Here is a 16,144-nt window from a genome sequence, read left to right as displayed (position 1 = left end):
ATCTTTTCATTAATAACCACATATGCCAGCCAAGTGCCAAAGACACAATAGGAGGATTGCAGGTCCAATTCTATAGAAATCCAGTCATTTCTTTATTTTCTACAGAGTTCCAATAATTTTTAGTAGGGTTCGCTTACAGTCCACTAAAGTTCCCCCCATTCCCTACTGAATTCATGTATGCATTTGTGCCTGATATAGACGTCTTGCTGTTGAATTTTCTGTATTTTAAGAACGCCCGAATTCCAGATTGTGGACGAAAATTAAAATGAGTTTTTTTTTAATTCTGTACTAGAACTTTTTTTTTTATCGAAACATAAGAAACTGTTGTAACTTTATTGACAACCAAACAAATCTGCAGATAATAGTGGAATCGGAGTGGATCTTTCATGAGTTATGACCAGAATCGTGGCAGCAAACGGCGCTGCAGGGTAATCTTGAGGAGTGGTGCCCCTCGAGGGAATTATACCATAGTAAACAAAACAACATCACATTGGATTTTGATTCAAGGATAATTCTTCAAGATTTTGTTTCTTTTGGTGGGCTGAATAACCTCTTCCTGGCTTTGTTGTCTATTATGAGATACCACTCCAATGTAGTATAATGTTTGCAGACATGAATATATATTGTGTCGGAAGTAATGGGATTGAGATTGCTGATTGCTCGTGGCACGTCAGCTTATTTCGATAGAAGAAGATTTCCAGTTGAAGAAAACCAGTTACCAAGATGGACCAAAGGTTGCACAAAGTCTCCAATCAAATTGAGGTTCCAGGGAATTCTTGCTATCCGGTTCTAATCTGGCTTAAGCACTTTTTTCGGAATAGAGAAGAAGTGTTAGTCCCCGACCTGCGCTGATGGTGCCCATTGAGTTTTTCAGGCCTTGACTGACGAATCAAAACTCTTTGAGCTAGACTTCTTAAGAGTTTTAGGAACTCATCTCGGCTGACGTATTTTGAGAGACAAATCAAGACACTTTGATCTAGACTTGTTAAGAGTTTCAGAAACTCATCTTCCACGGCTAGGAAACATAGAGATAGGCGATAAAGTTTATTCATTCAGGTAGGAAAGTTGAGGTACATAGACAGGAATTAGGGCTCATTTTGAATGAGGATCCTTTTAAGCCTTGTTCAGCCGGGAAGGTAGAATTAATAATATAACTCTAGTTGCTCATTTTGAGACTAAAATATGAAAGATATCAATCCTATGTCCCAATATCAATATTTCAGTATATGCCCCTGTAGAACCGACTGACGGAGCAGTAGACAATCGGTTGAATTTTACATACAGTTACAGGAACAAACAGATAGGATCCCAAGTAGAAATACAGTATTCTATTGTGGGATTTTAATGTCCAGATTGATAGCAATAGGAATTTATGGTATCTAGCCTATTTAAATTCGGTGTCGGGAAGGAAAATAAAAAGGGTTATGGACTGCTGCAATTTTATTGGTATAATAATCTAGTTATAACCAATACTATATTTGGTCATTGTGATGCTGATTAGACGAAGAAATGCTATAGATCAAGTTTTAAGAGAAGAACAGTGGTTTTAGGAAGGGGAGGGGTGGGGGCGTTGACCAAATTTTCCCTCAGATTAATAATTGAGAAGTTTATGAGTAATCACACTCATTTAGCCTTAAATTAAAGATTAGGAACATGCATTTGATTCAGCCGACAGAAAAGCTTTAGTGGAAGTCCTATCCTTGTATAGTATGGACAAGAACATGTACAAGAACAATATTGCTGGAGGAGGTAGTCAAGGTAGGAAGCAAGTTAAGTAGCAGTAAATTATTCATATATGAAGGGGTTACCCCACTACTCAGTAGCTTGCTCTCCACACTGAAGTTGTTTTTTTTTTTGCACTTTTGAAAGAACTTAACGGCCTTTTTGTTTCAGAGGTCGGTCTTAAGAAATTGGGATTATCAGTCAATCTTTCACATAAAGAGTAAGATATTGAAGACGGGGCTTCATATACAGGATACCCCTTCATATACAGAATAATTTCTGGTGGTTTTGAGCTTTAGTAGCTTTAGAGCTTTAGCTTACTTTCAGTAGAATGAACTTGTTTTTTTCTCTGATTGTTTTTCAAATTATATCGGTAAATCAGTAAAATTAAAATTCCCTCCCCTCATGGGAAACTCCTCTGTGGAAAGCTCCTCCCACGCAAAATAATCCCCCCCCCCATCCCCAAAACAAAGGTAGTTATGAGACATTTCAACAATGCTGAACAAAATGCCTATCTTAAAATTTTGATCAGACAAATTTGGAGAAAAAAGGGCGCGGGAGCAGGGCTAGCTACCCTCCAGTCTTTCTGTTCACTTAAAAGGGACACTAGAAACTTTTGATTTCCGATCAAATGAGCGCTCTCCCGATCATTGGGGTATTGGGTCAACGGTTCGATACAATCACCCCTCAAAAAAAGAAACTCACATCATAGATCTTTCTTCTGGCATAAAATACAAATTCCACATGTGTATTTAGGAGATTGAAACTCCGAGTTCTGTATTATGCTGAATCTCAACAACCAATAACCATACGAAACCCAGCAAAAGTAGTGACACATTTTTTTCTAATGATTTAACCAAACGTGGATAGTTGATAAATATAATGACTAGAATGTTAAAAATTTCAGCATTTTGTCTGAGCGGATCATTAATCCCACAACCAACATACCCATTTAAAGATAAAAGCGACCAATATACAAGAGTTTGGACTCTACTTTTAACCGATAGAACAAGCGGCCGTGTTAGGTCACTAAATTTAGATGGTATTTCAAGAGGAAGCACGTATACTGACAGCAATAATGGTCAAATGCCACAAATGTTCGAATTAATGATTTTAACCTATTCACCAAATTAATTTCATAAATTAGCAGTATATTCAATTCTTTCAGGCCCGAAATCATAAAACAACTTGGCCAGAAACTCTTAGAATAACAACCAATATAAACTAGTACTCTCTGAAAGACAAGTAGAATATTTTAACAAAGATACTCTGATGTAAAACCGTTGACACGCCTACAGGACGTATCTGATATTTTCATACTTCTCAGATAATTGCCAAAAACTAGTTGCTAAGCTGTTCTTAAAGGGGGTCCAGCAGGGTAACACAGATCAGGATGATCAAAGTGTGACTAAAAATACATCGCCCTGTTGACCCTACCTTTGAGAACACCTTAGAAAACGATTTTTGGCATTAATCTCTTGGCCAAAGAGTATATGTAACTTACAAGTGGAAACTGGCGCTAGTGTCAAAAGAGAAAACTACCAATGCCAATAAGCATTATCAATTACACTAATTAATTAAATATTCTTATTATTACACTGAAAAAACACCGAATATCGCCAAACACTAAATGGCGTTGACAGTTTTTTTTTTGTAGACGCTAGCGCCAATTTTCACTCTAATAATTTATCCATATTCTTTCGTCTTGGCAATAATAAGATAAGGCCTATAGGGGTAGCAGCGAAGATAATTATCCCTTTACAAACACATCAAAACTAGAAGCACTTGCAAAGTTAATAAGAAAGCGAATTAAAAAAAGAAATATAACAAAAACTAGAGAGCAACGTTGCGCGCACCTGATGCCAAATAGCCCGAAAGTGCATCTTCTTCGCTGCCAGCGTTTAAGCACTGGTAGGACATCTGCTGGTCATCGATATTGGCATACATGAGATTTTCAAGCGAAGGAAAGGGGGGCAAGGATGGATGATAAGGCTGATTCGATGGCGGATACGTTAATCCGTTTCCAAAGGAGAAAGTAAAATTGTGTGATGTTGGAAGTGCTATGCTTGGAGTTGTTGCTGGAGTGTTCATCTCCGTTCCACCTAGATATAAACTTATTTTCAACTTATTTTCTATTTATTACTTCTTGTTAAATGTTAGAACGAACAAGGAACGCACAACGCAATAATCACCCATTAACAGACAAAACTGTACAGTGATTTTGATGAAAAAGTATACTTGTAATCGCGGGTTGTTATTAAAAGCAAAAATAGAAGATATTTTATACAATCATTTGACCATGTATATCTTCCTCTAAGTGTTTAAGTGACTCTGCCTTTGATTAAAAATCTGCATTACTAACCTTAAGTATATAAAGTCGTTGATAATCAGGGACAAATTTATAAACCAATTTAGAAACTAGTTTATGTACTTAAAATTCCTAAAGGAAGCTCTTCACCAGCGAAGTAATGAGCGTATTACGTAACAGAGTTTACGCATTTATAATAATGTGTGAGTAGCCATCAAAAGATTAGTCACAAACTAATTTTATAACGATTTTAGTTCGCAGCTTAATATATTAAGAGCATTGTAATGGCCAATAGCAATCGGTATCCTGAAAAAATCCAAAAGCGATTTTTACATTTATTTTGCCTGTGTTGTCATTTAAAGTCTTTTGTGCTCTTTTACTTAGGTTGCTGATTATTATTATTATTTTTTTTTTGTATATGTGAAGAATTACTTACATTCCGCTCCATATAGAAGATTGAGATTCAACACCGAATTTATTTCGCCGAAAGCATTTATCCTTGCTTTATTTTGTAGCAATTCCAAACTCATTGTCCAGTTTTTAAAGCTGGTATATCGCAGCAGCGACACAAAAAGGTATGTAAATCGCAATAGCGATACAAAAGCATATTTGATGAAATAATAAATGAAGGCTAGCAGAATCGGATTTATTCGTTTTGATTTAATGAATTATTTCTTGTTTCTTTTTTTTTACCATTTAGGATATGTGGCTCCAAAACCACAGCTTCAAAAGTTTTCCATCACGTGGAAAGTCATCGTAAATCTAGTGTAGAATATTTAGAACCACAAATGAAATTGCTTACAGATGTCAGAAAAAGAATCTACCGGAAAACTCCACCGAAAAATAGAAAAAATCCACATTTTTATTATGGTTTGAAAATTTAGCGAATGCAAAATCGCTTGTGTGACAGATATTAAAGTAATGATAAATTAATTTTACTCATTTGTATCTTTTACTTTTTTGAATTGCAAAAGAAATGCGTTTTGGGAACATCCTAATATACATAAGGAAGGTCCAAGAGTAGCAACGGGTACCACCAAGACAAGACCTGAACACCAATCGATCAAAGTGAGCACAGTTTGATCTATGCTCGCGAGTGAGCAACGAGAGCCGAAGGTCCAACTGCCGACCACGGTGAGCAGTAAGAGGAAAAAAAATAACACTATGCGGATTCATGGATTAAATCGGATTCATGGCTTATATGTTTGTAAAGAAGGGTTGATATTCCTCCCCCAAAGAAAACATCCTATAAGCCAGTAGGAACCCACCTCCGAATGAGTTAGACCTCTATATAACATAAGGATCATGTACTTTTGCTATCAAAAACATTCCGCAAAACGCTCCTTTTTAGTTGTTTAGATACAATCTTTGGCTGTAGTCACATTTAAAAAGTACTCAAGCTTCTTTCAATAACACAGATGATAGTTTTCATAGTTTGCCAAAAATTATATAATGCTTTTGAATTATTTTTTTAAAACAACGGCCTCATTTCCAAATTTGAGCATACCGGCAAATCTGTTACACCCATATTTAAAAACTCCATTTACTTAATAAAATCCAAGAAAACAGAGAATGACAGTATAGAGGATTTTAAAATTATTTCAATTAAAAAAAAAAAAAATAAATAAAATAAAGGAAAAACGAAGATTGAGCCATCACATGTTGTTTTATTACCCTTGAAAATGCAAATACGAAAATCGTAGTAAACACAAATCCACATTTGCACAATATTAAGTATGGAAACAGCACAACGTTTTCATATCACAAACTATACATTTGTTTTCATTTTATTTAAGATTACCGCTAACATTAGAATGAAAATCAAGCGCTATGAGGAAAGGAGGTGGTTCAGCAAGGGGTGATGACTAGTTCGGACAAAGGCGAACAGTACGGCTATTATGGCAAGGTGAGCGCAAACACACTACAAAAACACAACATTACAAAGCAACTAACTAGAATAAATCGAAAAAACAACAACCATCTTAAGCAGAGCGTTAACTAAAAAGCAGCGTTCAGTTTCAAGTTACACTGGATGAAAGATACAAAATTCTAATTATGCAAAAAAGAAAAGAAGTTTCAGAAATTGATACGTCAATGATTTTCCTAAATCTTTAAATAGTGATTGTGATGTCTACTTCAGGAAAACCACACAATCACTAAAGCTAAGCAAAACAATAATAGCTAAAGTATAGAGTAATATTGGACATAATAAATCATTCGTGGGTATATAGGTTTAACAATACATAACATTGAAGTTTCTATGCAGGGACAGCTGCTTTCGAAATTAGGCCAAATAAGCCAAACAAATATTTAAAATTCTTTTACAGCGTAAAATAAAAATAAAATGCAAATCTATGAGCAATAGAAGAGGAGAAAGGAAACGGAACAGACATGCTGCCACTTCAACGAAATATCCCATTAGCTAAAATCATTCAGTTAAAATCCGGAACAGAACAACCTACATTTTAGTAAAAAGAAATCCCTTGCATCGTCCCTGTACAGTAAACAACATCCTCACCCATTCATTTTGGAATCTTTAGCAAAATTGTAGATCATTGTTGAACGTTTAACAGCAGGAGAGATAACTTTTCTAATGGGCATTTGGGACAAGTCTAGTTATTGCGTTCTGATCAGTTAAGTTCAGAAGTATTAGCATTTTTGTTTTCCTCGGCTATGACAAATTGGTGAATTTGGCAATCTAATATCTGGAAACGGGACTATGGCTATAATCCTGTCCCGAGAATATCATCTTTTCTGAGAAAACAAAACAGATGTTTTAAGAACAAACAACCAAGAAGACACAGTTATACGGAGAAGGGGTGGAATAACCATTACATCAAAAGACGAAAGAACAATTCATTCAAAAGCCAACAACCAGCAAAAAGATTTCGTGACCGAAGATAAAAACCTATATCCATTATATTCGAGATTGTTCAAGCATACCTAGGATACTACTTCTTGGTAAGTAAAAAGGCCAAAGGGGAGTAGATACGATAGATTTAGACATGGACAAAACTGCAGGAAGATTTAATCTGTGGAGGTAATTATGGAATATACCTTGACAAAACGTTCACTTCAAGTACTGATTGACGATTAAATCGGGTTCCGCCTAAATATCAACAGGCTGCTACTTCTTCCCTACTGAGTTCCTCATGTACGTAAAATCAAAAATTAATATACACCATGAATTTATAAACATGGTATTATCTGTATTAACTTCTCATAGTAAAATGTATAGTTGTGTATGCTATATATACTTATTCATTTGTACATCCCATTTTTAACTTGGACGTTTTAATGCAAAAGCTTCCTCCTTTTGATGTTATATAAGCATATTAGTTTGTTAAACAATGGCTGTGGTTGGTTAGACACATGGGAAACTAAAAAATAGAAAACCATGCTATTTTACAAAGCAGAAATTTGGAAACAATAAGGACAAGCAACAATGGCGGAAACTGAATAAAGACAAGCTATCTCTAAGGTTTTGATTTACTTCGTTATAATATCACAACTGTCATACTTTACAAGGATTAAACAGAAAACAGGAGAACGGGGATGAGACGCACCTGACTCATTTGGATTACAGGCAACAGCTTGTGATCCCACTACTTTTGTTGCAGCGCCATTTGGAGCACCACCAGTTAGCTTCTTTTTGCCTGATTTTGCTTTTTTCAGCAAGTCAGAAGGAGGTGCCGGTGTAAGCTGAAGTGGCAGAGGTGCTATATTTGAAGTCGTCTGAGGCACACCAACACAAGGCTGAGATGATAAACCCAAGTTGGGGTCAAACAGAGGGAGGGTTTGGCCGGAAAAGGCTAAAATAAGGACAAATAAAGCAAGATAAACTTTGTTCATTTTAGTTCGAGTCACGGGAACTTGCGAAACTCAAATCAGAAAAATGAAGCCATCTTTGTATCTGATTTTACGCTTCAACGGAACTAGAACACAAATCTAATTGTCTGTAAGAAAATAAGAGAAATAAATATGAAAAGCATTAAAAAAAAACTATATGCATCATTCGATACCAAAAATTGATTTTAGTCGTAAATATTTTAGTTTCTACGGGATTTGATGTTTTGATTTTAGTCACTTCTTTCCTCACTCTCCCCCCCCCCCCCCCCAACAAGAAACATACCAGTCCGACATTCCAGAATTTACTGTGATAATATCTTGTCCAAGCCAAAATACAAAAATTGATCGATTATTATAGCTAAATTACAGACAAAGCCATATTCAGACCAAAAAAAAAAGGAATTAAGGATGGTATTAAATTTATTCACATCTAGATGACAAAATCTGAGCCTAGACAATGAAAAATTCATTTGTACTTTGAAATACAGATCAACAAATACCGCATAATTTTGGTAAAAAAAAAAAAAAAAAAAAAAAAAATCAAATGAATTGTCCACGGCGAAAGGTGTATCCAAAAAGCCAAATGGTAGACTTTTTTCTTCTAATTTTAAATTTCTTAAAAAGAGCAAAATTATGTAATATTACCATATCTGTTACTGCCAGTTGTGCTCAATTTTTGGAAAAGAGAGGATTCACAACCTTAGTCACAAAGAGAGAACCGTCAGCTGAAGAGCCGAGGGTTAGGAATATAAAAGCAGGTTTGAGATCCTTCTACTAAAATTTACTTAGATACGAGTACTGAGAGTATCAAAATGAGCCAAAGCCAAATTCTGAATATTTTACTTAGGTACGGATACTTAGGCACTTTGGATACGGAGGGATTGAAAACTGGCACCACCCAATTTATTTAGAGCAACATAATGAGAACTGATCGAAATTATAGTCAAGTTAATAGCACACATAAGACTTTTGGTACGTGTTATACGTAGAACACGTACTAATGAACAGAGCAGGTGACCGCCTCCGCACATAATGGATTGACACATCAGGATTGGTGAGAGTATTGGCTGGCACCATCAGATTCAGTCAGTAATAACATATATAATGGCTAGGAAACGTCTTCAACTATCGATTGCACAAGAGGTTATTTACAGTTCTGGCTAGTGAGAATCAGAGAATCGACCGAGATTCTACTCAGGCTAATAACGGAGATTGGAGATGAAATGGTATCATGCCAATACTTGTTTGCTTGGCATCAGGAGTTTATGGAAGACCATGAAGGGTTTTGTGGAAGGCTTAAAAGTCTCTATTGGGCTGGCAGCTTGCAAAGTGCTAGCGACTTTTCGGGACCGTAGTGATGACAAGTGAATTATTTCTTCATTTTTTCCCCTCAGAACGTCAATTTAGTTACTACTGTGGGCTATCATGCTAGACATGCATTTCACCTCAAAAGACAAAATCTGTCAATTGGAGAAAAAGAAGTTCTATGACATGGAAATACCACATGCAAAAACTTCGAGCAACGTGTTGGTTACCACTTGAACACCCTCTTAGCAGCTAAGATTTTCCAGCTTGCGACTTCCATCTCTTCTGAGTTACTAATAGAATATATGAGTATCCAATGATAATGACGACGGCAGATTGGCCGGATTTGTACACTAGACCACTGACACACTAACCTATTTTTTTTATGACAGAATCAACGAGCTACTTGAGAGAAATGAATTAATAAAGCTAGAGATTATGTCAGAGAAAAACATACATAATTTTTTTTGCTCTAGATAAAAAAGAAAAACGGACCTCGTTTTTACATCGATATATATGATCGTAGTAAAAGGAATGACATGTAAAAAAATTGATTCATCATACATAAAAAAAATATACTAGTAAATTAATACGATAAAATTATCAAACAATACCAACTGAGCAGCCTCTAAAATTAAAGCACATTCCGAGTAAAAAAAGAAAGAAAAGAAGTTTTGAAAAAACCAGTTTGAGATTAATAGGTTAAAAGAAAGAAAGAAGAAAAATGTAGTTTCGAACAACGGATATAAAAAAAGAAGTCGTGTAGCGATTTGCGGGCTTCAATAATCAATAGAGAAGAGTTGATAATCATACGGGACGCATCTAACTCGAAATGTATATATTGCAGGGAATTTGTACTAATCTTGGCAGAGCATAAGGACGTAACAACAAATAAATACAATATCCAGTAATATCTCATTAATAAACTACCATATAAAAATTCAAAGACTTAGTCAATCAATTTAAACGAAATAGGCTCACGTAAGACAGAATCAAATCCACCTATTTTTCCAAAATTTGCAGAAGCTAAGTAGAAATTCTGAATTTCACCAAAGCAATTGCCAATTTTTACCTGAACGAATGCAGTATTCAAACGATTAGGAAATTCTGGCTAAAACCCGAATAAAAAATTTGCAAACTTCTTAGACGGGATGGAGACAGGCTGTATTGTGACTGCACAAATGCTGCAACATGGTGTAAAACACGAGGATGTTACTCTTCTTAAAAAATATAACTCAGGGGTTTTCAGCTCTAAGATTACGGTTTTTTCTTCACAGAATTGTAGACAGAAAACTGGTTCCAGTATCAATAGAAAAAAAAAAAAAAAAAAAAAAAAAATCAAACAAAATCCAAGTATGGTGTCCCATTACGTTTGTAAAAATCCTCTTCCCACTTCTCTTTCAAGCATTTAGACTAAGAACAATTCTCAGTCCCGACAAATTTGGCATATATACATGTGTGAATCTATGATGGTTAGTGACAATGGACATTTTCAGATATTATGTCACCCACATTTAGGTGACTGACCATTTCAACCTAATGCTCTATAAGGTATTGAATTCACACAAGGGCGCCTTCGCTGGACTCCTCAACGACTAAGAAGACAGAACATATGCAAAAAGTCTCAAATTTTGTGACATTCGGCTAAAATATAACACATTACTAAAAGAAAAAGGAATTTTTCAACCCCCTCTCTGTATTCCCCCTTACCCCCCCCCCCCAAAAGAAAAAATTAGTGAAGGTGCCTCCTCTGCCAGAGCGTTTATGATGGCAACCCTGGATTCATGGCTTGTATGTTTGTAAAGAAGAAGGTTGATATTCCTCCCCCAAAGAAAACATCCTATAAGCCAGTAGGTACCCATCTCCGAAGGAGTTACATCTCTATAAAACTATGCAAAGCTTTCATATTGACTTTCGAGACACAATGTACAAAAACATGTACATATCGAAGTTACAATATAGTGTTGTTCGACATGGCACTCGTACACAAATAATAAGAAATGCAAACTTACGGAGTTGACTGGTTTGGAGAAGTATCTGACGATGAAGGGCTAGTTGTTGTTGGGTTAGTGCAGCTACCTGTTGTTGCTGTTGAACTATATTATTTTGAGTGGCTGGAGAAAGCTGTTGGAAGTCAGATAGCTGGAACTAACATAAATAAAAAAAGAAATTAAAACATATCCCAAAATTGACCATCCTTCATGACCATTTTTGAAAGAGAATTTTGACTCGAGGAATACCCAGTTCTGACATGAATAATCTTATCATTTATTTACTTTCACAACTATCTGTTCTTTTCTATTTATTTCTTTCACAAACAGTCAGTCTTGCGTCTAAATGAAAAAAAGGGGACAGAAAATCGATTATTTTGTCGCAATGCCTAAAGGCTTGTACTTTCTCGCAGATTCTTCATTATTGTTACACTGGTTTAGACGTAAGTCGTTAGTCCTTTGTAAAAATCTGAAATATTGACGCTCACTTCCAACTGTCACTCATACAAAAGTTTAACTTAAATAAGCAGCCTAGATCAGAATAAAAAATAATAATAATAATAATAAAACAAACAGACTGGAGGACTCTGAATACATAATAAGCTTAGTTTTCATGTAAACAACTACTTTGAAGATTAAGTTAAGACATTTCTTAAAAAACTTAGCCTTTTTTTTTCTTTTTTTGTTTTGTTTACTATAGTTACTTCAATTTGAAAAATCGTATAGGGACAGTTATCCCAGGCATCGTTCATTTTACTATTAAGCCTCCAGTTAGGTAGTAAGTTTTCCTCCCCTAGAAAATACATTTATTTTGTCAATAAGGAACGCACACAGGCATTCTCTTTTTCGGGAAAGGAAAGGAGAAAAAAAAAGAAGAAGATAATTGGAATAAAAAATACCAGGAAATTAGGAAAAAAAAATTTTGGAGGGAGGGGGTGCGGGGGTAACCCCTTGGGTACACCCCTCTCAGTCCACTAGTCATGATTCAGGTCCAGTGGCGGTTCTGACCTCTCTTGCGCCGGGGGTAAAATCTTGATTAGCGCCCCCTCCCCGTGTCTCTCAGAATTGTCAGGCCAAATTTTAACACAATTTTATTTATTAACAAAACTTTTCATTTATTTAAATGTGACTTTTCTTTCTCTACCCTCTGCAAAATTATTAATTATCTCGTCTCAATTGATTAATTCCAATTCTTCACATTCCATACTAATTAACGCTAAATCATTGAGTCGCTCCTAGCCCATAGTCGATCTAAACTTTCTTACTAATTGACGCTGTCCCCCCCCCCCCCAGAACCAAAGAAATGACGACAGCTATGAAAAAGTTGAAAAATGGGCGTACATCTGGAGTTGATGGGATCACGACAGAGATGCCAGACATACTTTTGAGCCTGCGTAACTGCTCGGAATGCTCTCCTAGCGATCGTCTGAAATAACAAAATAGTCCGATAAGATTGGACCAGGGGTATACTGGTCCAAATCTTCAAGATCGGCGATGCGCTAATATGTGACAACCGAAAGGATGTCAATTTTCGACCTGGTAGGTCTTGCTCTGATCTCATTTTAATTCTTAGACTAAGGGATGAAGAGTCCAGGGAATAGACTTAAAATAAATATACATGCTTCATTGATTTTGAATTATTACGGATTACCTGATAAACTAGTCTCAAATGAAAATCGCACTCTATAAAGACGGCGAATGTTGTGTGCCCAGAAAATGGGGATACGCTTTTCTTCAAGATAATGTCTGGTGTCAAACATAAATGTGTCGTATCCCCATTCATGTTTTTATAGTTACGGACTACATTCTAAACCAGTCTTCAGACTCTGAGTGAAGTTTTGCAGCCAACAGATCTCTGACCTGGACTTCGCTGACAACGTTGTTCTTCTCGAAGGAGCGAAACAGCGACTACAGCTGCTACTCGACGCCATAGATGAAAAAGGGGAAAGTGGGGCTTGCAGTGAATGTCAGTAAGACAAAGTGCATGCTACATTTGACTCTCTGCTAACACTCAAATGCAAAGATATAGCAGCAGAACAAGTCAATGAATTTAAGCACCCCAGGAGTTGGATTGATTATAAAGATGAAATAACCAACGAAATCAAGAGGGCTATTGGACAAACTACATCCACTTTTTTGGTCACGATTAAGGATCTAAGATCACGTCCTTCGTATGCCAGAGGATCGACTCCCATGTACATTTTATGAGTAGTTCCCTGAAGGGAGGCGCAAAAGAGGTCGTCCAAGACACACCTATCGACGGTAGTATGAACAGAATCTGAGTAGAGGGGAGATATGTCTTCAACCAGTGGGAGGACGTCAGGACTGCAGCTGAGCTCCGTGATGTCTGACGGGGTTTCGTAGATGCCCTATACGCCATTCCTGGGTCTTGGGGATCTAAGGTCTAAGGTAAACGGCCTCTCATTACTGGCCACCGACACCACATCGCTATACGCCATTCCTGGCTCTTGGGGATCTAAGGTCTAAGGTAAACGGCCGCTCATTACTGGCCACCGACACCGCAATCGCTAAAGACCCACATTGCACAATTGATTTTAACACATCTATAGGTTTCTTTAAGGAAAAGTGTCGGCGTGGAACTATTTTTTTTCATGTCTTGGAGTTCGTGGAACAACTGAAAGGTATCTCAACCACCACAATATTTCAGTTTTATTGCTACTTACTTTTGTTTAAAAGGAATGACAATGAAGAAATAGGTTAACTGAATACGCTGGATTCAATTTGCTTACACTTACTGCCAACTGCGTCCTTTACTTAATTTAATTAACAAGAAACTACAAAAATAACAGTGATTATAGCCGTTAGATTATTTATTTGAAATTTGCGCCTCTAAAATTTCAGCGCCCGGGGCAAGTGCCCCTCCTTCCCCCCTAAAACCACCACTGTTCAGGAAGGAGTTCACAAATATTCTCCAAATTTTGGTCCCTTTTATCGCGCATTAAGTTTTTCCCCATTTGTATATTTTAATAAATTTGTTATGCCTGACTGTAAAGTACAAATGATTAAAACATAGGTCTACCTGTGGCATCCGCTGAGAAGAATATGGCAAGCCTCCGAAATTAGGCAACGAGATATTCAATTCACCTAATTCAGGTAATTCGATTTCATAGTTCATAACTTCATCGATCGATCTCTTTTCGGCCCTCACCTGCTTCTGAGTCCTCTTAGTCCCCTGTCTCTGAGGCGGTTGGATTTCTTCCCCTTCAATAGCAATCCTATTACTCTCAGGGGGGGTTCCCGAGGGGGTAATAGGTTTAAAACGCAATACATCAGGTGACGCTAGAGGACTATTGGGTTCTGTAGGAGGTAGCTCCTGAAGCGGACCGAGTTGTGCAGAGGACAGTTGTTGTTCAACCTGTTGCTGAAACTGTCTAATTTGATTCTGCAACTGTTGCTTTTGCTGCAGGATTTGTTGCACTCGCTGTTGAAACTGAGCCGATGCACTAGCTGACGCTGCAGCGCTTAAATTGTTACCAGCCTGTAGGACAGGAAATCTGGTAAGAGATTTGAAGAATTATTGATAGAATTTAGACTGGTACACTTTAGAATGTTGTACCATTCATAAAGATTAATGCTACATGCTAAACTTTATTACTCTTCTCGTACAAACCAAGTAAGATCTGAGACTTATTCAAAGCTATTATAGATTTGTCCAGTAGTGAGCGACAAGGCTTGAGACGGTAGCAAAACAAAATAAATTAGATAGGTTTCCCCAATATGAAGGCATGACCGTCTCAAAATATTTTTTTTTGTATGCCGTGTTCCCGGATATTTAAATCCCATAAGGGTAATTTCTTCGCACCGTACGAATTAAAAAACAATTAAATTTTCCCGTTTTCAGAATTCACAATGAAACTTCTCTCAAAGAAGTGGGTCTTACAAAAGCTTGAAATAGCTCTTCACAACTTTATTCTTTCATATTCATTAAAACGCATATAAATTCAGGATTCAATGTCTATGATAAGCTTTGTCTCAACCCCGTTTATAGCATCCAAAATGCGACTGCCTCTGTTACCATTGCCACCGTAAGTCAAATTTTTAGCAAATATATGAAGTTGTCTTCCCTGGATTATGGTTACCTTAAAAAGCGAAGATTTAGATCGATCGTCAAACCATCTAACTCGTCTTAACAGCATAATGCAAGTTATTTAAAAAAAAAAAAAAACTTCCAGCTGCCTCAAAAACATCGGGCATAACCTCTATTACTCAGACTCTAACAAACTGAAAAAAAACATCAAGAAATAATAAGGTTTAGTTTTTCTAAAAAATCAAACAAGAAAACACAGGAAGATTTTAAAATTAAGAACTTTTTCGAAGATAATTGAGCACGATCATAACTTCTAGACAATACATTGTATCTATCAAAATGTCTCGAATATTTCTTAAGCTCTTAATTTCACACTGATTATTTATAAGTAAGTCTGGATTAGACTTGAAGCAGTTTTTTTGCAGTCGCCAACTCGTAAAGCCTAACAGGAGTAAACTTGATGTTTCTGCTGCTGAATTTTATTAACAAGATCTAAAAACTATAGAAGGAAAACAGATATACTTAATTTAATTGACTCACACAAAAGATTGGATCGAAATCCAATTTATTAACCTTCTTCCTTTAACCACAATCAAAATTAAGCTTTTCTCAGTAGGTATTTCGGAAACCAGGGCGATGAGACGCAACCCTTGTATATTATGTTGGAGAGAACAGAGAAAATCATCAGTGACCTTGCGAGTTCTCGAGGACAAAATTGAAAAATCCAAGGTCAAAAGATCTTGCTTTTAAAGGCCTCCCTGCATTTGCTTACTTTTTGACAGTGGCGTACACCACTTCGTTCATTTTTACTAAATGGTACATCAAGCGGCTCGATTGTGATCTCTACATTAAAAAAAAAATATTTTTCAGAGTCACGTTGAAATGTGCTTTCACTTCATAAAAGACTACTTTCTTTTGTTC

General features: G+C 36.4%; 1 protein-coding gene across 5 annotated transcripts in view; it reads right to left on the bottom strand.

Annotated features, from left to right (window-relative positions):
• Positions 1–16,144, bottom strand: part of mask (multiple ankyrin repeats single KH domain) — a 97,151-nt gene that overhangs the window by 29,373 nt on the left and 51,634 nt on the right. For 2 of the 5 annotated variants that reach the window (XM_089089724.1, XM_089089725.1), the window contains exons 18-21: positions 14,216–14,674; positions 11,197–11,332; positions 7,597–7,842; positions 3,579–3,824 (exon numbers count right to left, since the gene is read on the bottom strand). In XM_089089724.1, the coding sequence (XP_088945850.1) occupies positions 3,579–3,824; positions 7,597–7,842; positions 11,197–11,332; positions 14,216–14,674 (1,087 nt within the window). The remainder of the gene's footprint in view (positions 1–3,578; positions 3,825–7,596; positions 7,843–11,196; positions 11,333–14,215; positions 14,675–16,144) is intronic. The other 3 variants (XM_089089726.1, XM_089089727.1, XM_089089728.1) reach the window with 3 other exon arrangements.

This window comes from Artemia sp. Qi Xiang Cuo, chromosome 5, assembly GCF_049724085.1.
Source record: "Artemia sp. Qi Xiang Cuo chromosome 5, ASM4972408v1, whole genome shotgun sequence".
Taxonomy (NCBI): Eukaryota; Metazoa; Arthropoda; class Branchiopoda; order Anostraca; family Artemiidae; genus Artemia; species Artemia sp. Qi Xiang Cuo.
This window is presented reverse-complemented; position numbering and strand designations above follow the sequence as displayed.